This window comes from Lissotriton helveticus, chromosome 10 (genome assembly GCF_964261635.1).
Source record: "Lissotriton helveticus chromosome 10, aLisHel1.1, whole genome shotgun sequence".
Lineage (NCBI taxonomy): Eukaryota > Metazoa > Chordata > Amphibia > Caudata > Salamandridae > Lissotriton > Lissotriton helveticus.
This window is the reverse complement of record NC_136071.1, coordinates 820,486,627-820,512,746: the sequence shown is the minus strand read 5'-3', so window position 1 is coordinate 820,512,746 and position 26,120 is coordinate 820,486,627. Positions and strand designations below refer to the sequence as shown.

Here is a 26,120-nt window from a genome sequence, read left to right as displayed (position 1 = left end):
CAATAAAGGATTCTTTGAGTTTCTAGGAGGATGAGGACACTCGTCCCTCCAATGTCCAATTTCGCCACAATTAAAACAAGGTAATTTTTGTTTCAGCTCTTCTATCTTTGGGCTAAATTTCTTTGGGAAATTATTATTACCTTTAAACTTTCCTTGTATCTGGTTTGTATTTCCAGTTTGAACAAAATTAGTGTTCTTGTTTCCCATGCTGGCAATCTGTTGCTCAGCCACTTTTACCTGAGCCCACATGGCTTTCTCCTTCAGTTTCTTCTGTTTTACTTCTAATTCATCGCTACAATATTTTGCTTTTCTCAGAATATCATCAATAGATAGTGCTTGCCATCCGACAATACTAGTTCTGATCATTTCTCCAATTTCAGGTTTTAGTCCATAAACAAATCTATAGATAAAATGACTCATGTCTTTTTCATCTAATTTTTCATAACCACTGTATTGTTTAAAGATTAACAATAGTCTCTCATAAAAGGAATGAACTGATTCTTTTGTTTCCTGTTCTGTTCTTTCTATTTTAACCCAATCAACTTCTTTGGGTGGAATTTTGTTTTTCATCCAAACAATTACTTTCTCGTAAAAATCCATTACAAGTGGATTTGGGGCACCTGTTTCTTTAATTCTTTCAGGTTCTGCTTTTGGCCAACTAATAGATATTTTACATTCTGTCCAAAGATCAGATGGGACTACTATGTCAAAAAATCCATCTAAATCAATCCACAGAACTTTTGACACTTTGATAAATCTATCGACTTGCCTGTACCACTCAACAGGTTTCTCTCTTAATTTTGGAAAGTCATTTGTGAATAACAGAATGTCTTGTCTCGACCATGGGACATGAACATATCCTCCACCTGCAACTTCTCTCATTGGAAATTGTTTTGACAATTTTTCCAATCTTTCATCTTCCTTTCTTTTGGTCCATTTCACTCTCCATTTGTTCAGTTCTCCTAGCTTTTTGATATAGACAATCAAATCTTTAATGTGAACTATTCTTCCCATTGAGTTCAAACTCTCAATGTCACTTTCTGAAAAATCTAATCTGTAATGCTTTGCAAAATTCTTTTGTTTACTTACATCGATTTCAAGTTCTGCAGCTAGATCCTCTAATTGATCATATTTATTTTTCGTTTTCCACTGAATACTTTTGCAAATGAATAGTAGTTCATCATCTCGATAGTAATTTAAACTATCTGGGCCAATTGTTCCAATTATTAATTCTTCTATATTCGCTTTTAATTTGGCCACATCAAGTTTTGGTGTGGTTACCCTGACTTCAGGACTTCCTACATCTGACATAGCACCCATTGGTGTTTTTGGAGATAAATCCTCATTAAAGGTTAAATCAGGCATTCTCGATCTAGAAGTGTTTAATTCAGTCAAGTCTGAATAAAATTTTTCAGTAGGTTTTTGAATTTCTGTATTTAAAGGAATAGTTAATCCATTTTTGTTTGTATCTCTTTGATCAAATACAGGCTGAACAGGACCTATTGTTACTGGAACTGTGACAGCTTCTATGCTTTTTGTCATTCTTTTAATTAATTCTTCTTTAGACCTTAAATATTCATTATAATCAACATCCTCAACATTTCTTGTCTCTCTTGCATAATCTTTTGGAGGTTCCCTTGCTCTTGGAGTCATTGAAAAATGTCTGCCCTCATTTCGAGCATTCTCGAATTCTGGTCTTCTAGGAGTTTCAGTGATTTCACAATTATTTGGATAAAGTTTAGGAGCTTCACTAATTGGAGGTGCACTCGGTGAAGTTTCAGTAGAAACCACCGGAGTAGACCATGATCTAGGAGGTCTCAAAGGCTGATTAGGCTGTTTATTTCTAGCAGTTGTATATATTTCTTCCATAATTGCATCCTCAGATTCACTTTCCATAGATTTCCCTGTAGGAGAACCCATTACCATTTCATGAATTAAATACAATCCTTCACTCATGTTACCCTGTCTCCACATTCGCAATCTATCTTCATGAGTTTCTCTTTTCCATGATGGATTTTTAGAAGGTCTTTTAATTCCACTAGCTTCTCTTTGTAACTGATACATCTCATCTTCCCACTCAACTAAAGCTTCAAATTGAGTTGGTCTCGGTTTTGGGACAAGAGCATTCATTTTTTCTCGTAAGTTTCTTAAAACTCTTACATTAAATGAACCATCATCAGGCCAAGCCAAAACACCATCGTTTTTAGTATAACGTTTCCAACTGTCGAACCATAAGACAGTATGATATCCATATTCACCTTCCATGTACGCTGCAGGTGTTTTATACTTATGAAGTAATTTACCACCTCGCGTTTCGATTTTCTTGTCAGGTGAAAATAAATTCTTAAATTTCTGAAATAATGTTGTCTTTTTCTCAGCATATTTAAAATGATAACTCATTTTTAAGAGTTAAATTTAATTCACAAAATCGTTCGTAAAATATTTCCGGGATGTTCCGCAAAACAACCAATCCGTGCGCGAAACACACCAACAAGCCAATGGCAGTTGAGCTGCGTCACTTTTCAGCTCGACCAATAAATTTGGAGAATTTCCGAACGACCAATCAGCTCACAGGCCGTCAGAGACTCAGGAGCCAATCAGAATACAGCTCGTGACGTAGGTCACCCAATCCCAGCGCGGCTCTGTGACGTACACAGCAGCTGCGGTTTCTCGCTTCTCACTCCTGGCGCTTACCCCTCCTTCACAAAATCTTTTCACAGCGCCATTTTAAGGACACTTTTCAGTGTAAATTAATTCTTAACAATGACTATAAAGACAACATCTGTTCGCTTCACTAATTAGGATAGTTTTACACACATTCAAGTATCCACACTTCGGAATAGACGGCGCTATTCACACTAAGGATAATATTCAATTGTCAGTAGAGTAACCTTACCCCACCCTTCTAGCACGTATAATTATGAACTCGCTTTGCTCTGAACCCACCGCGAAGTGAAAGTTCTAAGAGTTCCACTTGAACATAAAATACAATTCAAACTCGCACTTTTACACGGAAAATTCCCTAAATTCAAACACACATGAAATCCGTACAGGACTCTCACCTGTTTATAGAATTCATGCACCGTTAGCAAAATAACGACGTTATCCGTACAGGGCTCTCACCTGTTTATAGATATGAAACATGTACCCGTACAGGACTCTAACCTGTTTATAGATAATCATGCACCGACGTTAATTTTACCCTTCACTCAAGCTCGGATATAACTAATACTCTCATCACAGTGAGTTTTATGGAAGGCGCTTTGTCCCTATTCTCATGCTGCTTTGATTTCTTAGAAAACCCTCACTATACAAGATTCAGACCTAGCCCTAACACTGTGCTGCTCGGCGACAACACTATGGTACACGGCGATACCTCTTGTGATACTCGGCGATATCACTACAAACTGAACAGATGGCTTGCGTGACTAATTTCTCGTCACACAATCTATACCGGTATAGCTTACAGATAGGCACGAAAAACGAACTTAACAAGTGTTAAAACATCGATCCTATTTCCATACCATGACGTAACCCTTAGCAACCAACATATTACCTTGGTTACCTCTTAGCAACCATCAATTTCTGCTACCAGATAATTGATCCAGCGGGCTATAGAAAATATATCATAAACTATGCTACTCAACTTCATAACCTATAAACAAAATTCTATACTAAACATGGACCCATTTATGAACCTGATATATTTTGGGCCTACTGAATCAGGTGGTCAGAATAAATCTATATACACATTATCTACACAATATATACATATTTATACATTTGCAGAAAGAATATTATCATTAGGATAAACCCAACCATTTAAACGACCACCATAGGTGACGTGATCTAGCTAAAGGTAACCTATACTTCTGAATAACCAAGACCAGCTTGTTTGTCAAAAGTAAGATTTTATTTTCTAAATTATGGTATGTAAGTTGAAAGTTTTATAAATGAAATTTATTTGCAATAAAGCAAGCATGATGGTAAGAAATATGAGAAAAATACAATTTAAGCAATTGAATCAATTTTAAGGAAATTATATAAAGTTTAGCATTTCTAAAACTTATTTCCCTAACTGAGCTAAATAGATAGAAAATAAAGTAAAGATCTTTGAGGATTCTTACGTGCTCCACGCAAAGTCCAGCAGCACATCACCCTCATCGGAAAGTCAGAAAGCAGCAGCCAGCCCAACCCTAAGGGCATGACTTTTTATACCTTTCTACGCTAACTAAACTAGCAAAGGAAAGTTTTCAGAAATCTACGACGTCCCATTGGTTGAGAGTGACAAGTGACATGTCACCCGATTCTTAAAAAGTTCCACAAAATCATGTCTTACAAAGACCATTGTTTCTTCCACGTGAAGCCAGAGGCTTCCTTCGATTGCAACTTTGTATTAAGTCATCCTCGCAGCTTCCATATTCTTTCAGTGCAACTTCCGCGGATGCCAAGTTAAGGACTGACAAAAAGTTCACTTTCGACCTTGGCCATGTCCGACAGAATGATGTTAGCTCATCAGTTTTTGCTTTGTGAATGCAGCTTCAATAAACGTTTTAATTCAGAATGGGCGTCTAGTGACTTTCTGCAGAATTACAGATCAGCTTTTATTTTGCGGCTCAAATAGCTAGGCCTCAAAAGCAGGCAACTTATGATTTCTAGTATAAAACAAACACAAGAAAAGTATTAATGTAAGAAATAAAGTATTTTCTGTATCCACCCCATGGTTTACTAATTAATTAACCCACCCTATTAATCAAAATGTTACCTAGCCATTGCAAACAAATAAAGCAGCGTTTATATTTACCAGTCTCCGTTTATCAATGAGACCCATATGCACCTAGAATAGTAGAAATGACATTACACAGACTAGGAAAAGCAAAACAAGCACATGCTTATTTAAGTTTGCAGCAGTTAGTAATGACAAAAACGAAAACAATATTTTATTTTATTATTTTGCACGAACAAAAAGATGCAACAAATATGCACGTTTATGAGCACACATGTTAGTCCCCCCACGTGTAAAGTTTAATCTAGGTTGTATTAGCACGACATATCACAAATTATTAATAATTTTATTCATGTTATGGAAATGTGACTTTGCGAGTTTAAACAAAATTTTGTTTTCTATCTCGCTCCATCACCGCAAACGCCAGTGGCTGTTGAAAACTGGTAACAGTAGACAGGCTTACCCAGAGGGTATGTATACACTCGAAGTGCAGGCTCCTCGTTCTGTGGGTTGACCAATATGGATCAGTTGACGGGCTGTGTTACCGTGACCTGAAAACATACGAGGGGGATCTACTTGTAAGGAGGTAGTGATAAAGCACCACAGTGAAGGACTGCCATGAGGTAGCCGTGTTCTTGCCTGTATTGTGGTAACAGGCGGATGGTGGCACGAGGGGCAGCTGCTCCGTCTCGTGAGAAGATAAAAGCCTGATTGTTTAAATCCGTAATTATGGGGAGGCCTGAAAACCGGTGAAAAAGAAAAAAAGAAAGAATAAAGAATTGCTGCTGGGCGAATAAGATTTGCGTGTCTGTAGCTGCGTGCATTTGTAGCTATCAGAATATTCTACAGCCTGCACATAGACTGCATCGGAGCAGAACAGCGTTTGTCTGTCTGGTTCGAGGACAATGGGCCCGCGGTCAGCTCAGAGTATCAAAGGGCTCTTTTCCCGCCAATTGCGGACTGATGATACACCACAGACCTTACTGTGGAGTATCGCCTGTCGGTGTCATCTAGTACTCCGCACGTTTCGTCCCAACGGGACTTCAAGTCTTTTATTTGTTTAGGTATGATACACAGATGTTACGCACCAGGTTTGCTGTGGCAAGAAAGATACTTATGAACCGCAAATCTTAAGTGTATTCAAGAGAAGACACACAAAAGCTGTAAATCAGAGGCACTGTGGCACAAGGATATCTTTAAACAGTAATTAGGAAATGTATCTCCCAGTAGCTATCACAAGCTGGTGTCCGGTTCCAAAGACTGACTATTTTTAAAAAAAATTCTGCTTGCCCTGATCTTCCAGCGTAAATCGGGAAAAAAAAATCTACCAGAAGAGTTACTGATTTTTTTTTTTTAAATCCCAAAAGACCAAAATGATAGTGCTTTACTTCCTTCGTTCTGCTAGTTCGTTGGTTTATTTCGCTTTTAAATACAACGTTCAGCAGTGATACATACTGTGCTTATTTTGAGCTGGTGGTTGCCTACGGTGAGGGGGGCACGGCACCCATTTTCAGGGACCGACACTTATGTTTCCCGTATCAGATATTTACTGTGTGCAATAGAGGGAATACTGTTCAGGAAGACAGATGAATTAAAAGACTGCAAACCAGTCGCATACAGAAGGCAGGAACAAAGACTGTCGGTCTTGGTATTCAGTGCTCCGACGTTTAATTGCACAGGCAGCTGGCATCTGAGCAGAGCTTCGGGCACCGGTGCTCTCTTTCACAAATTAAGCACTGGGTAATGATCAATGTTTCATCAATGGTATGAATAGGCTGCCCCTTGCAGTCTGATGCCCAGTGATAGTTTTATACATTTATCAATTATAACATTTCTAGTCATCAGGAGACAAATTACTATTGTCTTATCTATATGTATGATTTGTGGCCTTTTGTTCTGTAGTCTGCATCCATGTATATGCCTCATATTCTGAACCAATTAAACACTCACATCCAGTCAAAAGATCTGGGTTTGATCCATCACCGTTCTTTAGCCCACTCTGCCACCCCAGTTCAGACATGGCTATATGCAAATCAGTCTGACCCTGTGCCTCATGGGAACAGTCCAGCCCGAACTGCCAAGCCATGCCTTCCTGGACCGGAAACAAGCTTCCGAGGACCGGTTTCTGGCATTCCAGCCGTCTTCAGCCCGGCTTGCTTGAATCCAGTGGCAAAGTGAGCAAGGGACTCACGTCTGAGCATACCCTGCCACACTTATGGCGGCCAAAGCGGTACAAAAGGGGGTGGTGATGGATGGAGCATCTGAACCAATCAAATACTCACATCCAGTCAAAAGATCTGGGTTTGGTCCATCACCGTTCTTTAGCCCACTCTGCCACCCCAGTTCAGACATGGCTATATGCAAACCAGTCTGACCCTGTGCCTCATGGGAACAGTCCAGCCCGAACTACCAAGCCATGCCTTCCCTGGACCGGACACAAGCTTCCTAGGACCGGTTTCTGGAGGAGATGGGTATTGATCAGGCTATAATTGACTTTATCCGCCAATTGTATTGTGATTCCTCCACGGTTTTCCAGTATGGGAAAAACAGGGAGTGCAACCATCCCTTCAAGATCTTATGGGGGGTAAGCCAAGGCTGCGTCCTCGCACCGTTCCTATTTTCCATTTATACGAACGTTGAAGGAAAAGAGCTTGAGGGTGAAGCCTTGGACATTCCAGTGTCAATAATCACCATAGGCTACCAATTTTGGCTTATGCCGTTGACGCAGTCCTGATGGCCTGAACGGGGATGGGGCTTCAAGGCCTCATATCAGCTTATGCAGCTTTTATTTATTCACTGTATTGAAAAGTCAATAAGTTGAAATGTTTTGTAATTGTCGCAGGGTCAGGGAAACGTGACATGGATTCAGGGAAAATTGAAGTGGTTGAGTCATTTTCCTACTTAGGTGTACTTTTTGATAAAAATCAACCATGGTCTAAGCTGGTCAAGGGAAGAGCGAAGGGTATGGACAGGAGTCTAAAGGCGTTCAAATCATTCTCCAATAGGCTGGGAGCAAAACCTTTAATCCCCATTAAAAAGATCTATCATGCTAAAACTAACTGGGGTGGCAGAGTGGGCTAAAGAACGGTGATGGATTAAACCCAGATCTTTTGACTGGGTGTGAGTGTTTGATTGGTTCAGATGCTCCGTCCATCACCACCCCCTTTTGTACCGCTTTTGGCTGCCATAAGTGTGGCAGGGTATGCTCAGACGTGAGTCCCTTCCTCACTTTGCCACTGGATTCAAGCAAGCCGTGCCGAAGACGGCTGTAATGCCAGAAACCGGTCCTCGGAAGCTTGTTTCCGGTCCAGGGAAGGCATGGCTTGGCAGTTTGGGCTGGACTGTTCCCATGAGGCACAGGGTCAGACTGATTTGCATATAGCCATGTCTAAACTGGGGTGGCAGAGTGGGCTAAAGAACGGTGATGGATTAAACCCAGATCTTTTGACTGGGTATGAGTGTTTGATTGGTTCAGATGCTCCGTCCATCACCACCCCCTTTTGTAATTCATATTCTGGTATGGCCTCGCGGTGCCAAACTGGTTTTGCACCCGCTTTCCCTGGTTTGAAGATCATCCTCTCAGACTGGAGTTTATCGTGCACATGAACCTTTACAATTTAAACTAACTGGGGACGTATTCTACATTTGTGGAATCGGTAGTGAACTGTAAAAACAGCCTTAACTCCAGATTTCGTAAGAAAAAAATAATTGGGGAAATGCAAAAGATCTTAAGATATTAACTCTGATCAAGCTCATACCATAGGGTCATTCGAAGTAAAAAGAAATTGCAAAAACCCTTTGACAATGAGGCTTTGTGGTATTAGGTTTGTGTGTTTTGTGTCAATGCTATCAGCTGACAGAAAATATTAGCAGAATACTTTTCAGCGTTCTTCATGCAGACAACCTCGTGTCTGGTTTAAGCTTTGAACATTGTGCCACTGTTCCTGAGTCATCAAATCCAAAGTCATATTCTGTTTGCTTTGAGCAACAACAACAAAAAGAAAGATGAACGTGTGCATTATGTATTTATTGGTGTTATAGCGTGTTTTTCTAGCTTTAACTTCTTCTGCTTTTATAAGTCTAAACCTTATAATCGTGTGTGTTTGACAGTACTCCAGTGAGGTGGCACCACTCAACAAGAAGAGCTTGCTGCTATAGTAAAACGCACAGTGAAGAAACGTATACGGACCCTTTCAAGCTTGGACGCAGAGACTTAATGAATTTGTATGAGGATATCAAAAAGGTGAGTTGTTTTAAACACATTGGAAATCTCATCTTTGAATACTGATGTAACGTTTACAGGTTATAGGATGCTGCTACTTTTGAAACCATCTATTACCTGCTATTTCTGCTTATTCCCTAAAGGCGCCGTACATTAAAACGTCATTTGAGTTCAATGTTTACATTCTCGTGCTGTTTATCTTATTTTTAGTTGATAAAGTTATGATGAATTTCACTAGGAGGCTGTTTTGTGATTGAAAGTGAAGTTATTTCATTGTAAAAGCAGGCAGCAGTATACATCACCAGTGTATGACTATAAGATAAAGAATTGGGTGCATTCAAGTGGCACAGTCACTGAGCTAAGCTTGTATACCTGTGTGTTACCACACTCTCAGGATATTTCAACTCCTGTGCTGTACCCGGTTTGATCACTGTCTCCCATCTGATTTTCATTTGCCGTCTGCAGCAGGTAATTGATAGATAAATGGCTTGTGGCATTTTGTGCTGATATCTTTCCTGAAGCCAGCTGTGATTTTGTTTAAAATGAATAACCTCAAATGCCAGACTGTATCTGGATACTTTTTCCCCAACAATAGTTCCCTGGTGTCGCAGATGGTGCCGATTGACTTCAACAACTCCGCCCTCACAAGATTTGATGACCTTCGAGTACATTAGAGTACATAAGTCACCAGTTGTTCAGTTGCTGTGCTGTGTTAGTTTGTCTTTTTCTACGCCTATTGGGCATGATTCAGGAGTTCAGCTTGTTACTTCATCTACAACTTTCCTTAGCTTTTCCACAGTGGCTTGTTCCAGTGTCTCCTCTAAAAACTGTAGAGTTCAAATCATGTGTCAGATATCAAAAGAAGATATCTTTGTCCGACCCACAAGCTATATGTAGGCAATGTCTTTGCTTCAAGCATAACTCCGTGACCTGGGACTCCCATTCATTGATGCATTTTAAGGTCACCAAGAAGTAGGACGCCAAGCTATTTTTTGACCAAGGCCCGCAGGGACGTGCCAAAGCAGTTGAGTTGAGGTGGTTAGTGCCCCAAAAGGAAACAAGCTCTGGTAAGTTCTTCCCACAAAAAATGTGCCTTAAAAAGGAGAAGTCCTATTCTTCCTCGAGAAAATAGTCCTGTTTCAAGATGGTTTCGAGATTCTTTCTGTTGTTCTGAGCCTGAGGTGATTCCGAAGTTTTTGAAAGAAAAAAAAACAAAGCCAGAGGTTCCGACTCCCATCAGTTGGCCCAGCACAGACACAGGCTTTCCAGCTGGCCATGCCGAACCTCTTCAGAGGGGCATCTCCCCAGGATGAGCCTGATCCTGTGGGTTTGGCGATTCTGGCAGTTCCGACCCGGAGTTCATGCCTCCACAGAATGACCTTTGCGTCACATCCGATGAAGTCTATGGCTTTGAAAGTGCTGACTACCCCAAAACATACTGCCCTCACACTCTGACCTTTGAAGCTCTTAGGCTGTGGTCATTCTTGGACTTGCATTACCGAAATGGTCTGGCTACATCTCCTGAAGTGCCAGCCTTTACCCCTCTGGCTCTGCTGTGGAGGACACGTGTTCATCTGTCATAGTGGTGCGAAAAGCAGTAGAAGCACTTAAGTTGACTTTGCCCACTACTTAAGCCAAGTTTAACATTTTGACATAAGTATTGCAACTTTTCACTCTCTACCTTTCACTGAAGCATTGGTGGAATCCATACAGACTTCTTGGGCCTGGAGTTATCTGAAAAGGCAGTCTACACACAGGTTGTCCCTGTGACCCACATTTTTTCTCTTAACTAACCTCTCCAAGCGGGCCTTGTGGTACTAGCTTCCTCAGGGAAACTGAACTCGAAAGCCTTTCTGACCCGTCATCCGGACTGAGAATCTAAGAGACTGGGTTCTGGGACCAAAAAGCCTTTGCTTTAGTCTGCCTTGCCTTACGCAGTGCAAATGCCAGGTTTCTTTTGGGCCGCTGTGTGCATGAAAATGGCAGGCGTCTTTTGGGCGGCTTCGTGGTTGCTGGCTAAACTGACCATGATAAGTTGGCCTGAAGATATGAAGAATGATTTAGTCAACGACTGCTTGGACACTTTCAGATTCAGAACTGCAGGTTCTGCAAACATCGTGGCTTGATCCATGCACAATGCGTTCACACTGCATTGTCACTTTTTTTTTAGGAGCCAGCTAGGCATCTCATATGGAAGTACCTTTTGATGGCAAGTAGCTGTTCGACAAGTAGATCAATGAGTCCCTGGAATGCCTCAAGCATTATGCATGTTCACTCGGCCTAGCTTCTCTGGCGAATCAATACCACCAACAGTCCCTACCTGCAAAGCAGACCAGCCATAAGGATGGGCACTACTAGGTGTGAAGTATCACCTGGCATCACTGAATGGGAAGCGTGCAGCACAAACGTAAGGGGCAATAAGAACAAAGCAATCCATACAAAACGAATCAAAACTCACTAATAAAACGCCACTTATCTCAGCTGCTGACAAACTAGAAAAAAAATGTAAGTGCTTGTTCCGTGACAAAGTTAAAAGTGGTCGACAGACATAATGCAAGGCAGTTGATATTCCACAGTGCCTGTGTGGGCAGTGGGACAAGAGGTACTATTCCATGAAGAACCTGCAAAATACGGAACTGTCTGCTACAGTAACGTGAGCCCGAAACAAGCGTTTACTTTTATTTACATCCTTTTCATAGTATGGAGACTAATCCACTACCCAAATGGCAGCTTGTGTGATTGTGGCTTGCATTGCACATCACATTCGGCCTTCTGTGTTTTTCCTGGTCTTTTGCTCGAGTTTTTATAACCTGGGTTCCCCTGTGCATTCACCTAAGATTGGGCAACCCCTCTAGTCCTTCCCTGAATTCCTCCCTCCTAACACTAACGCACACGCACATGCACTCTCACTACCCCTACAGAGCCCTAAATGCATGCACCTTTAGAACTACCGAACGGAATTACCCCAAACTGATGAACGATGCTATGTAAAGTTCTGCTTTCATGCGAAGTTAGGTGATAAACCGTTCACCATTTTTGGTTGTAGGTGCGAGGGAAATTTCCTATAAGGGCAACAATACCATAAAGTAACCTTTCTTTTCACCTCCACTTAACCTTTTTCTCCTGCGCTAATCTGCCCGACTATTGGCATGTCAAATTTAGCAAACTTGCCAAGCCTGTTGTTGTTCCATCTCTAGGGTGAAAAGTTACAGGAAAATCAACAAGTATTTGCAATGCAATGCAAAAGGTGTCGCATTTGCGAGAGTTTAAGCTATTGGCATTGTAAATGACAATGCATTTTATTTATATTTTGGTTTTTAAAACCTAAATAAAAGGCATTATCATTTACAATGCCAATAGCTTTAACTTTTGTAAATGGGGAGGTGCGGGGCCTTTTGATGTGGAGGGGGAGGACCTGTCTCGTGGCTGGTCCTGCGCCATGAAGTCGATCTCAAAGCTCTTGTGTGTATGTTCGTTGTTGAGCATCTTGAGGGCCCATTTTGTTTAATTCTGTAGGGTCTTTAGGAGAGACAGATGAAAGAATGTTTTATGGTGGTGACAAAGTGGAAGGTAGACTTCAGGGTAGGCTGGTGAGGGTTAGCTATAGGTGTGGGTGAGAATGCTTGCATTTGGAGTCCAGATAGATGCTTTCTCTGTGCACCTGCAATGTGCAACACAAGCCTTTAAAAGTAATGAGTACATATCAAATCTCTTCACAGTCGGAGATTCATCGATATAAGTATTGCATACTGATGAACTATTCCTGTTACTTGATCCATGAGAACCTTGCTTTCTAAATGTATTTTACAATTTATGATATTAGTAATTGGTTTAAGCCGGTTTCTGGCTTTGTGGTGGAACGTCTGCTCATTGTATTGTTGTTTGTAACTAGAAATGTGTGGTGGGAAACGGATATATCTTGGTTGAGCTTTTCAAACTTTATTGACTTGCACCCAGAAATATGTTCCTCCTGGAAACTGTATGAAGCAATGCGATGTTGAAGAGTGTATAGACTTATCAAAGAGTGATTTTGTGGACATTTCAGATTACTTTGCTAGTTCGAATTCTAACACTCCTTCGTGCACAGCATTGGTTTGTGATGCAGAATTCCTAGGAGCTGAAGCATTTATGAAGCTAGGACCGCATCACACATGCGGTGCACTTCCCTTCATTGAGCCGGCGCACCTTTAAACAAGTCCTAACATGGAAAGAGTTGCTGGCTAAAATCTAAGAGGGGCCGACGGTGTCACAACTGAAATGAAGGCATGAGTACATTTTCATGCAGTGCATGAAAATGATGCTCCAGATTGCACCTAAACATATTTTTTTTCCAAGGGCTGTGCACTTCGGTCAATATAAAAAGACCACTTTTTAACCATTTTGTTAAATACTTGTTTTTTTTTAAACTTAAACCAAAATATTCGCAAACAGAAGCTAGAATAGTGAATAAGGCTCCTAGACTATTTGGGGGAAGGTTGCGTGGACTGGAGATGGAATAGTGAACGTGACTTTCCCAACCACAAGTATGTGCATTACTCCATTTTGCCTTGTAACCATGCTGCAGCAGAGGTAGGAAGTGTCTCCAGTCTAAGGAGAATTGCTGCTACTCAAGCACGACTCTGAATCGCTTTGGAGTACCACAGCCCAGGCATGTTGCGCCCACTGAATGGGGAGGCGCGGGGTCTGTTGATGGGGAGGGGTAGGACCTGTCTCGTGGCTGGCCCTGCGCCATGAAGTCGATCTCAAAGCGAACCGTGCTACAGTGGAAAGAGCATATGCAGTAAATCCAGACACTATGCGAAGATGGACAATATCGGGGAAAATGTAAATGCTTTGAGAAAGAGGAGACTAATGCCCAGGGAATGAGATGTGTAGCAATAATCTGTCCTTGTAAATAGACAACAATGTACACATTCACGTGAGGAGATTATTATTGTACTTCATCACGGTCAAGACAGAAAATGCTACAAATACGACGTTTTAAGGTCCAGATCATCTCGCTCGGTAGGCATGTTATTATTTTGAATCTCAAAGCAGAAAAATACACTGACAATGATCGATCGCGGGTGCGAAGAGGAGTGATCTGTCTGTGTCGAGCATACGTGGTGGCACTAGGAAGAATACACACCAGGCAAGAAAATCACGTAGATGGTTGTATGCGTCAGTAATATGCTTTGCTGTAGACTGCCAAACCTAGTGCGCAAAGCAGCTCGGCCGAAAGGTAAACTTCCGTCTTCAAACTTTTTCAGTAAGCTTTTAAGTTGCACATACATGAATTTACATGCCATTCTTCTGCGGGTACCCCAACACTACACCAGGCACGGTGCCCCCGCGCTGTGACAACTGCTGGTTCTCAGTGCTAGGAACAAGGCTCACAGACCTTTGCGAGGGTTGAGGAGACGTGTCAGTAGTAAAGTTCAGCTTCCAGGAAGAGAGAGCCTGGTAAAGCTGGCACAGAGTAGGCACTCGGCGACAGAGCTTTCACTGAAGCCACGAGGGGTCAGGTCTGGAAACGTGGAAAGCACTGTCAAAGTCCACAGTCAGGAAGCAAAAAACTTACTCTGCAAGGGGGTGATGGAGGGGAAGGGCAGAGTCTGAAACACAGACCAGTGGGAGTAGGGTGTGTGAAACCTTAGGCATAAACAAGGGCAGCAGAGTCCAGGGAATGGGACAGTACGAATGGATCGTCGGAGTAAAGAGAAACCGGGCTGATGCAGAAAGACCACCCAGCGAAAAAGATGGCGTCTACAGATAGGTAAAAGAAATGGATGATACTGCTTGATGCTCCTTTTACCATACGTGTTCGGTAAGAAGGGATGTGAATGGGAGGACTGTGTATGTCTGAAAACAATATACAGCCTTCAGGACTTTCTGGGTAACATGAATAAACAAGCATTGGCTGTGCAGCCGTGAAAGTGACACGGCCGCGTGGCAGCAAAAGTGAAAGATCTCTGCAACAGGGGTGTGGAATGTAATAAAATATCTACTTGTCCATGGGGCAGGTTGCTTTATAAATCTACTTGTCCTGTAACAACATCCACTTGTCCCGTTTGTGCCATGTAATACGATGACAAGTTACGGCAGCAATCTCATTATGTAAGAATTCTGATAAAGCCTCTCTAATTATGCCAGGGCTCGTACCATAGTAGGGTTTGAATACTAGCTATTCCCTTATGTTGCTACATTTCTGCAGGTCTACATACTGGGGCCGAAAGTTGTGGTAAGCAATAGTTCAAGGGTTGGAATGCCCTTTTGAGTCTGTGCAAACCCACTAACTTGCCTGTTTTAAGGGTTTTCGCTAACTCTTTTCCAATCTTTTCCTATACTGAGAAAGGTTGGAAATTTACTCCTGACAGTGGCAGATGTAAAACTTCTTCCGGGGTTTGGAAAAAAGTGGTTGGAGGAAAAGTGAACTTAAAATATTCAGATTTTCACATGAGCAAATCTACACATGCACATTTGCTCACGCTAAAGTGCAGTTCACAGATATTTCTAGGAGTACTATTTCTTGGCCTACTTCTGTAAATTCTTGTGAATTCACGGAAACTGTATATATGCACTTCTATATACCATGGATGCACTTTAGAGACTTTCTTTAATAATTGGGCCTCTAATTAGGCCTGGAGTTAACCATGATCTTTTGTGTTTAATAAAATTATGTCTCTCTCCCTCTCCTTCTTTCGGGCTATCAGCTGGCTTCACTGTGAGTGACCATATTCTGCTCTTTTACAAGGAGCTTATTGGCACACAAAGTAGTTTGGAACTGCTGTGGCAATGTTTACTTTTTGAGACCAAAAACAATTTTTGCTTTTGAAAATGCTTGTTAGAACGGTGAGGGCCCTGCAGCTCCCACACCGATAAGGTTTTACAAAAAACATGCATAAGCAAGTCACGCATTCACAAACCCAAAGACCTGACCACCGATTTCAGACCTACTGGCTTTGCCAATGTTTGTTTATTTTTGTTTCCCACAATCGTATTTTAAAAGGTTACACTAATTTTCCATTATGAATATTTTTGGGAAATACAAGCATAAATAAACATGTTACTAAATGTTTTTGCAAAGATATGGTACCTAAATTCTTACAGTAGTTTAGCAAAATGTTTTTTCCTACTTGCGTTTTTTTGTGAACATTTTATTTTGAAAGCAAAAAATCATCACTGTTGCTGTCAAGCTTCTATAAATATTTGCAAATATTCAGAGAGCATTCTGTGAGCGTTATACATAGCCTAAAATAAACTTTGAAAACGTGTGTACAGGTTCATACTGGAACCACCGTCCGTAGTGCAGGCCGAGCTTACATTTACTTTTAGTGCTCACCCTAATAATAAAGGCCTTGCATTAATGAACCATAAATACAAGTTTGAATGGTGTTAACACATGGACACGCATATTACCTTAACTGTAGACAATGCCCTTCCTTGATTCATAATGTGGTACTGTAAACTGGCAGCCAAGGGGTTTGTGCTGCAGGGGGTTGGGCCTACTTGTCCCAAGGACAAAATACACATGAAAACATGTTGCCCTTGACCCCGAACAATATGTCCCGAGCGTCGGGCTATAGGAATTCCACATCCCTGCTGCAAGGGAGTGTTAGAGGGGAAGGGCAGAGTCTGAAACACAGACCAGTGGGAGTCGGGTGTGTGAAACCTTGGGCATAAACAAAGGCAGCAGAGGTCAGGGAACGGGACCATACAAATAAATCCTCAGAGTAAAGAGAACCGGGCTGGTGCAGAAAGGCTGGCAGCAAAGCGCATCGGCATGAAGGAGATTGCTTAGTGTGGAATCCGGTTCACGGCCCCAAAAGCGAAAGTGATCATGAGGACACGGTCTGTGGTGGGGGAGGGGCGGAGCGAGGCGCGCCGTAAGGGTGCAGAGTGCGAAGGCAAAAGTGAAAGCAGGGGTGATGGCAGCTGTGCACGTCGCGCGTGCTTGTGCGCGTAACAGCAAGCTGGTGGCCTGCAGCCTCTGTCTGGGTAGCACTTTCAAAACCCGCTACTAAATGTCTCGCTTGAGACAGCGCATGCGCTGGCTCAGGCGAGATCGAAAAATGCTTTTTCAGTGGAAAGTGTGTTTGAACCATAATTACAAATTGACAAAATACATGCACCATGATATAGAGAATATATGTGGCCCATTAACCCATTTTATTTAGAGCAACTTGACTGCTACCCGTATTTTCACATTTAGTTCTACAGATTGAAGCCAAATTCCATTCTATTTCCAAGGTGCAGCGAAATTAGCATAAGAAAAGTACTGTCTAACTACTGCCTCAGAGATTGCACGTAACACTGACTTTACACAAAGAAACGACTCTCCTAATAGTCAAAAGGCCTCTTCAGTGTGATTTTTACATTAGTGCACACACATAACTCCCTGTATCTTGGTTATTTTAAACAAATGTGCATGATAAACTTCGTAAACCATATATGCAGAAGTATAGGGTGTAATATTCTGTTTAATACCATTGTTGAGCTAGGGTAGGGGCATCTTTCCCCATTTGAGGTGCTTCGCTTCTCATAAATTGTGACTCTTCCCCACAGTCAACAATGGCAACAAATACCTATTGTTGCTCTTCATCAATTTAAAATGCAGAGTTATGCCGTTGATGGACTGTCACGTCTGACAGTGCAGCATGGAGCGTCTGGTCTCTTATCGATCCTTCAGTGAAATGAACACTGTGAAATACTGCTGATCTTCTTTAATAGCAAATGTGTTAAAATTGTTTTGTCGGAGAAAAAGGTGTAAAACTATCTGACAGATATTTTTTGACTGGACCAACATTGCTTTATATAAAGAGAAGTGCCTTAATTCGCAGCATATCTTACACTAACACAGGTTATTAAGTCGAAAAACATGTTACTCACAGTTGATATGGAACTGAAAGACAGGCAGGCAGCGGCCATTTGTTTGGAAATGACACAGGTCGCCTTTTTTTCAGAAATGTAATGTGCTGTTGTGGTATGTTATATTAATTGCATTTGTGCGTAACTTCTGTGTATAAGCTAGCATGCTCCAGAATTCAGAGGCAAGGTTCGGCTACTAACTAGGGATTTTAGGGTCAGTGGCGAGCTATTGTTCTCTTGTTTGCGGAGGGATGGTTGTGCTCTGCAAGGTGTTTAGAGATGGGTCCTTTTGGTTTGATGGCGAGATAAGTCGGTGGTTGAGGCTAGGCCAGAGCTTGCGTGAATCTTTGCAGTGTTTCTGGTGTGTCTGAGTAAATGATTCTTGGCGACTTCCTGTTTCCCTTTCCCCTTAGGGTGAGGTCTTGTCCAGCATTTGGCTGGTTGTGTTGTTAGAATAGATGATATCATGTTGACATCATTATGGCTTTTGTGCCTGCTGTGCTAGTTAGTGTCTTACCTGTCTGTGCTTTTGTTAATATTTTAGGTATTTGTGTGAGAAGTGATGTTTGTACAACGCTCTGCAAACTGTATGTCGTTGGTTGGTCCCTCCCTGAGCATGTGAGCATCCGGCATGTCCTGGTTGGCATAATGGGTTGGTGCTGTGAGCCATGTAAATGTATGCGGACTGCCTGAGGATACGGATCATGTCTGTTTTATTAGCACAGATTACATTATAATACATTATCGGTGCATTAAATTGAAGTGATGCATTGCATCTTGTTAGGATGTGGGAGCGTATTAATGTATAAGCTTGGTTAAGGCCTGGCCACTAGCATGCAGGGCAGATTGACACAGTTTTCGGTATTTGTATCGATCAAGATAAATGTCTACAACTGCAATTGGACTGGATGTTGGTCGCGCGGCTGTGTATTCGCTTTCCTTTTATTTATGTGAAAACAAACAGTGGTGGGAGAAGCATTTTTCCTCGCACTATTAAACCATGGCATGATTAGGCACCCCAAAGAAAGTCTGGAGGTTTTTTTATACATATAAAGCGCAGGATTTTTTTTTTAACCAACACCATCCATAATGGCTTACCACAAGGATGTAAGTTAACTGCTGAAGGAAGACAGCAGTAAAGTAATGTACGGTTTTGTGGGATAAGCAAGCTCTCCTGCTGCACATAAGTTTCATTAATGAAAATGCCCAAATAAAGTAGCCAGGCACAAATAAAACAAGCGTTGGCAAAGCCACTCGGTTTTGCCAATGTGGGTGTTATCAATGTTGTTTTAGACATGTTGCACAGGAGCCCGGACTGCTGTACAACATGGCTTAAAGTTAAAAAACAAAAAAACCACTGTGGCACGGCCAAAGTGCTTTTTATCCCTAAAACCACATTGCACATCATCCGCGAGAACTATTTGGCTTTGTTTGATGTTTTTGGTGGGGGACGGGACGTTTGGTGAACCGTAGGGGACGAGGGGGTATCAACACAATATACATGGGGAGGGCGGAGTGGTCAAGCAACATAAGCAGTGTGTGGGGAAGGAGGGAGCAGCAACAAAATGGAGGGCTGGGGGGCATTGTGTGTATTTGTACACTTCTGTTAATAAAATGAGGACCCAGTTAAAAAAACAAAAACGCACAATCTTACAATTTTTATTGTTCAGCTAAAAATACTTCAAGGTTCTGGCTGTGGTACAGGTGGTCCAATGAGGGAGGGTGAGATGTGAAAGAGGGAGGGGGTGGTCCATTCTCACTCCTGTGTTGTTGAACACGCTTCTGAACTGACAGTAGACCCCTCACGAGAATGGTTTTCATCTGATGGTGTGCAATGTTTTGTTGACCTCGAATAACTGCTTCGTAAAAAAGAATTACAAAACAAAAATACTTCAAAGTGCCGCTCACACATTTTTCTGTGAGCTTCTTGTGGTGCACTCAGAAGGTATCTGGAGAACGCTTTGGGCACCTTTTTAAAAAAAAAAAAAAAAAAAAAAATCTTGGGACAAAACATATCCTAAACCACTTGATGCAAAAACAACAATTGATGGACAGAATGCAGAACAATGTCATACATTCACCCCAGTACAGAGATCTGGGCCTAAATCCATCGTTTTTTTGCACTCAACACCACCCCAGGTCAGACATGGCCATATGCAAATCAGCCTTGACCCTGTGCCTCATGGGAACAGTCCAGCCCGAACTGCCAATCCATGTCTTTCTTGGACCGAAATCAAGCATCCAAGGACCGGTTTCTGGCTATCAGTCTTCATCAGCCTGGATAGCTTGACTCCGGTGGTGTGGAGAGCATGGGACTCACGTCTGAGCATACCCATCCCACTGGGGTGACAAATGCAAAAACAACAATTGATGGACAGAATGCAGAACAATGTCATACATTCACCCCAGTACAGAGATCTGGGCCTAAATCCATCGTGGTGATGGATTAAACCCAGATCTTTTGACTGGGTGCGAGTGTTTGATTGATTCAGATGCTCCGTCCATTTACCCCCCCCCCCCCCTTTTTGTACCGCTTTTGGTCGCCATAAGTGTGGCAGGGTATGCTCAGACGTGAGTCCCTTGCTCACTTTGCCACTGGATTCAAGCAAGCCGGGCTGAAGACTGCTGTAATGCAAGAAACCAGTCCTCGGAAGCTTGTTTCCGATCCAGGGAAGGCATGGCTTGGCAGTTCGGGCTGGACTGTTCCCATGAGGCACAGGGTCAGACTGATTTGCATGTAGCCATGTCTGAACTGGGGTGGCAGAGTGGGCTAAAGAACGGTGATGGATTAAACCCAGATCTTTTGACTGGGTGTGAGTGTTTGATTGGTTCAGATGCTCCATCCATTACCACCCCCTTTTGTACTGCTTTTGGCCCCCATAAGTGTGGCAGGGTATGCTCAGATGTGAGACCCTTGCTCACTTTGCCACTGGATTCAAGCAAGCCGGGCTGAAGACGGCTGTAATGCCAGAAACCGGTCCTCGGAAGCTTGTTTCCAGGGAAGGCATGGTTTGGCAGTTCGGGCTGGACTGTTCCCATGATGTGTGGCGCCGCGGCCAGGGCGACTGACGCTGGAATCTGGGGACCACGGTTCGATCCCCGGCTCCGGCGGCAGGTTAGCCCAGCACCATGTGACTCTGGGCAATAGCTCGCTTAATCTTCCCGACGGCCCCCAGCGCCTAGAGACCCTTACGGGTGATTGTGCGCTTTACAAATGTGGACTTTACTTTACTTTATGAGGTACAGGGTCCGACTGATTTGCATATAGCCATGTCTGAACTGGGGTGGCAGAGTGGGCTAAAGAACGGTGATGGATTAAACCCAGATCTTTTGACTGGGTGTGAGTGTCTGATTGGTTCAGATGCTCCGTCCATTACCACCCCCTTCTAAACCACTTGAAGCATTTTTTATACTACTACCGTGTTTTAACTTCAAACACTTGAATAATTATCTGCAGTGGATGGTGGTATGATACGTTTCACTTGTATGTCCTCCACCTAAATTGCGGGCTTCTCAGTCTTCTCTGAGGTGCATTTGCCAGATTATTTGCGGGGACCATGACATCATTGAAGGGCCTTCCTAAAACTATGAGATCCTTCATGTGAGCATCTCCAGTGCACCAATGGCCCTGCTCTCTGGTCACTGAATGTCTTTGTCACACTTGACGCAGAGTCGAGAGTTACCAGAGCCTACGAAAAACTCCTCCAAATAATAGGAATCTTCTCTGACTTTTCTTCCCTGCTCGTTAATGTGACTCTCTAACCCGTAAACAAACACACATTTTGTTTCTTGAACTCTTTTTGGAGGCTAATTCAAATCCCAATTAAGGGCCACAAGACACAACCCCTCCACTGCACCATTGCATATTTAACGATGTTTTAGATGATGGTCCACCAACAATCTCTAAAAAGGTTAGGAAGATTAAAAAAAAAAAACAGATTATGCTATAGATTTAAAAAATGTCAGGCATTCAGCGTCCCCAATCATGCAGTGTGTACCTGGGGGGGCGTCTAATAGTAAACGGAGAGAGAGAGAGATGGGAATTTGTTAGGTGACTGCCTGATTGCTCAGATGCACATCCCATTCTATGCTGGAAATGAGCTGTGCACCCCATGCGGCCACAAGCATTGCATGCCTCGCAGCCCTGCCCATTCAAGGAATGAAGCGATACAAAACTGGGGTGGGAGAGTGGGCTAAAGAACGCGGATGGATCAAGCCCAGATCTTTTGACTGGGTGTGAGTGTTTGATTGGTTCAGATGCTCCGTCCATCACCACCCCCTTTTGTACCATTCCAGGAATGAACCAGGAAGGAAGTAGTACACTATATACACCATTTACTCTAAGTGCTCCGAAGCAACCCTAGGGAGGTTACTGGCACGCTGCAAAACCCCAAAATAAAATGTGTATTTTTTTAAAACCCCCATATTGCTAGCCCAGTAAGTGCATCTGGGAGAGGGGAAAAGGGCCCAGAGGAGAATGTTCTAATTGAAGTGTGGTTGAGAGAGAAGGAAATAAAAATGGCGTGAAGGGGGTAAGAAAACTGGGCGAGACCATCCTAAATGCACTGTGGAATTCGTGGTATTGGGAGGTATGGGGGGGTGGTATCTGGAAAGGCGAAAGTTGAAGTATTGTGGCTCCAAATGTCATCAGTTATTTATTTTAAAAGGATAGTACAAATGCCTTAACAGTACTGCAGCTGGTGCATATCGAACCTCATCATCATCCCTATAACAGCACAAAGACCTATTTTAGAATATTAGAAGGAGACTTGCTGCTTTGTGTGAAAATCCTTTTCATTTCCACTCAGCAGTGTGGGAGGGTGTAAGGCAGCCTGCAGTTCTACCTCTACTTAGGGCCAGCAGTCACGGTGTAGGGATCTTAGTGCACAAACCTAACCTTCAGCATATGGCTGGCCGTGCACAAGGCTTGCAGAGTAAAACTATCAAAAGCTGGTACTGTGCAGTGCTAGCAAAGCACACGTCTGTCTTCAAGGCTGTCGGCTTGAAGTGGGATGGTAGGCCTTGTGGAGGGTGAACACTATACAATGCTAGCAAACCAAAAAATTACTTTCAGGACTGGCAGCAAGCATCTCCAATCTTAGACTCTCCTCTCTCCAATCCGATTTTCAGTCTCCAACCTGGGAGTTACTAGTGTGGAAATGTAGCTGTGCAGAATGTGCAAAGGAGTCTGGAAACACAGACCGAGAAGAAAATAACGATGAGGTGGACATTAAATGAGTAAAAGAAAAAGGAACTCAATAAGGGGGACTGCAGAAAATAGCCTGTGGATACACCTTTGGGGAAAATTCAGAACTACAGATGTAGAGGTTGATTGAATTGGTAGGGGCAGAAATCCCTTGTCTAGGAGTGTAGTTGTACCGGGTGAATATATTTAAACAACCAATACCCAGCCCCCAGTTGCCTAGTCACCATTCATCTTTACTGGCCCATTTGCTTCCTCTTTGATCATATGTTCTGGCTTGCCTATAGTCCTTAATTGCATGTACGCAATAAAATATTAATTGTTGATTATTTTCATTATAAGAATTGGAGCGCAAGAGATCATTTCACCCAAAATAAAATTTGAGTGGAATGAATTCAAATAATACCATGTGATTGGATAATTATTATGTGCAGCATTAACAGACGTACATTTTTCCCTTTTTGTTTTTAGGAATTGTTGGTTTCAACAACAGAACTGAGAGAAATGTGTGAATATTATTTTGATGGACGAGGGAAAGCTCTTCGGCCAGTAGTTGTGGTTCTGATGGCTCGTGCTTGCAATGCTCACTATAATAATAGCCGGTAAGTGCCTGATTTAGGTGCATCTACATAGACTGGTGTGGTCTCCTTGCCATATTTTTTGCCTGAAAAGAACATATGTAAAAATAAAGAATGCTAAAATCAAGAACATGCAATGGCCACTAAATAAACTAAACACAACACAAATGCTTTTATTGGTATTGAATGTGTTATAATAAAAAAACAAAAATCCTGATGCCCTCAGACTTTTTTTTGGTGCTACATTTCATTGTATAGGGTAACCCAGGTAACTCATTTCATCAACCTTTTTTTTTTTTAACTCGTTTTAAACTCTGTTTTAGGTCTTGCCCAGGCAGCGCTTGCGCTGTCTCTTGGAGACATGCTGTATTTAGGATATGGGCATAAAGCTCCGGCCACTTCCCGACCATGTTTTTAATTGGCTCCTGGCCCTGTCCTCTGTAAATGGTGGCTTTTCATTGGTCAGTAGGCTTAGTAGTCCCTCCTTAGTACCGCCTTGTCTTTTCTTGTAACCTCCCATGAGGATATCCCATGTTACATGTGTTGTTACTCCCTAGGATTTAATTACAGCCTCAAGGCACTATTTTCTTAAAAGGCTTCAGGCAGGACACACACTTGGTCCTAAGCTAGGCTGGCAGTGGTTACTTTACTCGCTAGAACATCTCACATTTATATGAGACAGTCTATAAATTTCCCTTCATCAGTTCCACACAGGGTCCAACCTAAACCAATATTAATGTAATAATTATTTTGTCGCATTTCAAAGCTACTAATTTTATATATGGACTTAGCTATTTGAATGTACTTGTGGTACTGTCTTGCATGCAATGCATTATGGTTAGGATGGATTTATCATATCTTCTGCAGGATGCAGTACCAAATGTGACCAAAAGAGGTCCCCTTTTGGCCACATATGGTACTGCACCCTACAACATGACTAGGTAAAAATGCATTGCAATTTATAATGCCACTAACTCCAACTTAGTAGACATGCAGTGCTGTTGCCTTGCTCACTAAGAACCTCTAGGAGCAGCTTGCTGTGCTGCACCTAGACCTGCAGTGCTGGTTCCTTGATCACTAAGGACTTCTAGGAGCAGCTGGTGGTACTGCACCTAGACATGCAGTGCTAGTGCCTTGCTTACTAGGGACCTCAAGGAGCAGTTTGTGGTACTGCACCTAGACATGCAGTGCTGGTGCCTTGTTTAGTAGGGACCTCTTGGAGCAGCTTGCAGTACTGCACTGAGACATACAATTCTGGTTCCTGGCTCACTATGCAAGCATTTGATATGCACTAGGTCTCGTATTACTGAAAGTATGAGCTATTGGCGTTGCGTTATTATTTGCAAAGCCAATACCTCAAAATATCAGTAATGCAAGACCTATTGCATTGCAAATGCTTGTTGAGTCTTGCCTGAGACAGTGCATGCGCTGTCGCTTGAAAGACATTTGTTTACTTAGTTTAGTTACAGCCACCAGTTGCTTAACATTGGTTGGCTTCATCGTTACTATGATTTCCTTGCTTCTTTTTGGTCATCGCGTGCCAGCTTTACTCTCTCTTTGTGTGTTTTGTCCCTCCTCTGGAGTATGGCCCAAGTATTGTTTCCTTGCACAGTGCCCTATCACCGCTTGCGCTTTAGGAACAATTTTTTTTGGTTTCAGCACTTCAAAAGAGTGCTCCTGCCCCACACCCCACATTGTTGCTTGCTTGTGCCATCCCATGCATTGTTACTTGCCCTGTCACACTCGCCCCCTCCCACGTTACGTGCCTCATCCCACAGCCCCCTTCCACGTTGTTACTTGCTTGCCCTGTGTCATGTACCTCCCCACCCGCGTTGTTGCTTCCTTGACCAGTCCCACCCGCTGGCTGCATCAGTAATTTTTTTCTTAACTTTCAGGCGTTTTGCACAGCAATTGCTTTGCTGTATAACATAGCTAAAAGACATTGACAATAGCTCTCGCATTGGCTTTTCCAATGCTTATTCTGATTTTGGGATACTCTTGTCTGGATGTAGTCCCTGGCTATCAAAATACTTTCACAATCCTATTCTTCTATCTTACATCCCTTCACTGTTCGCTCTACCCTTCTCCCATTTTTTTTAAGTTCTCATTTTAATGAGCTAATACACATATTTGCCCAATCTGATTTCTTAGTATCAATTACACTTAATGTTCTTTTTTTAGTGGTTACTAAGCATTTAACTGGGGTATTATGCATAATAAATCTTATTATGCACACGTTATAGCAATATTGTTTCTCCTTAATGGTTCTACCACGACATTTCTCCTACACCAGCTGTTGTAGTCTTTCTCTTCATGTACTTTCACTTTGAAAAATCATTATCATGAATTTTCTTGGTTATTGTATCGTGGTAAAGTGGTCCTTGATTTTTGGGTTTGACTTCAAAATAATACCTTGAGTGTCATTTCAATACATTACCACATTGATACGCGTGGTACGATGAGTTTCTCCAAGGCTTATTTGCACAGTGATAGTCTCTTGATTTATAATAATTAACCCAATCAAAGTTTTCTGTATCCAACCCA

The 26,120-nt window shown here is 42.3% G+C and overlaps 1 protein-coding gene across 2 annotated transcripts in view; it reads left to right on the top strand.

The window, feature by feature from the left end:
- The window catches only part of PDSS1 (decaprenyl diphosphate synthase subunit 1), a 299,714-nt gene that overhangs the window by 62,463 nt on the left and 211,131 nt on the right, over positions 1-26,120 (top strand). For both annotated transcript variants that reach the window (XM_078663430.1, XM_078663431.1), the window contains exons 3-4: positions 8,837-8,969; positions 23,470-23,600. In XM_078663430.1, the coding sequence (XP_078519556.1) occupies positions 8,837-8,969; positions 23,470-23,600 (264 nt within the window). The remainder of the gene's footprint in view (positions 1-8,836; positions 8,970-23,469; positions 23,601-26,120) is intronic.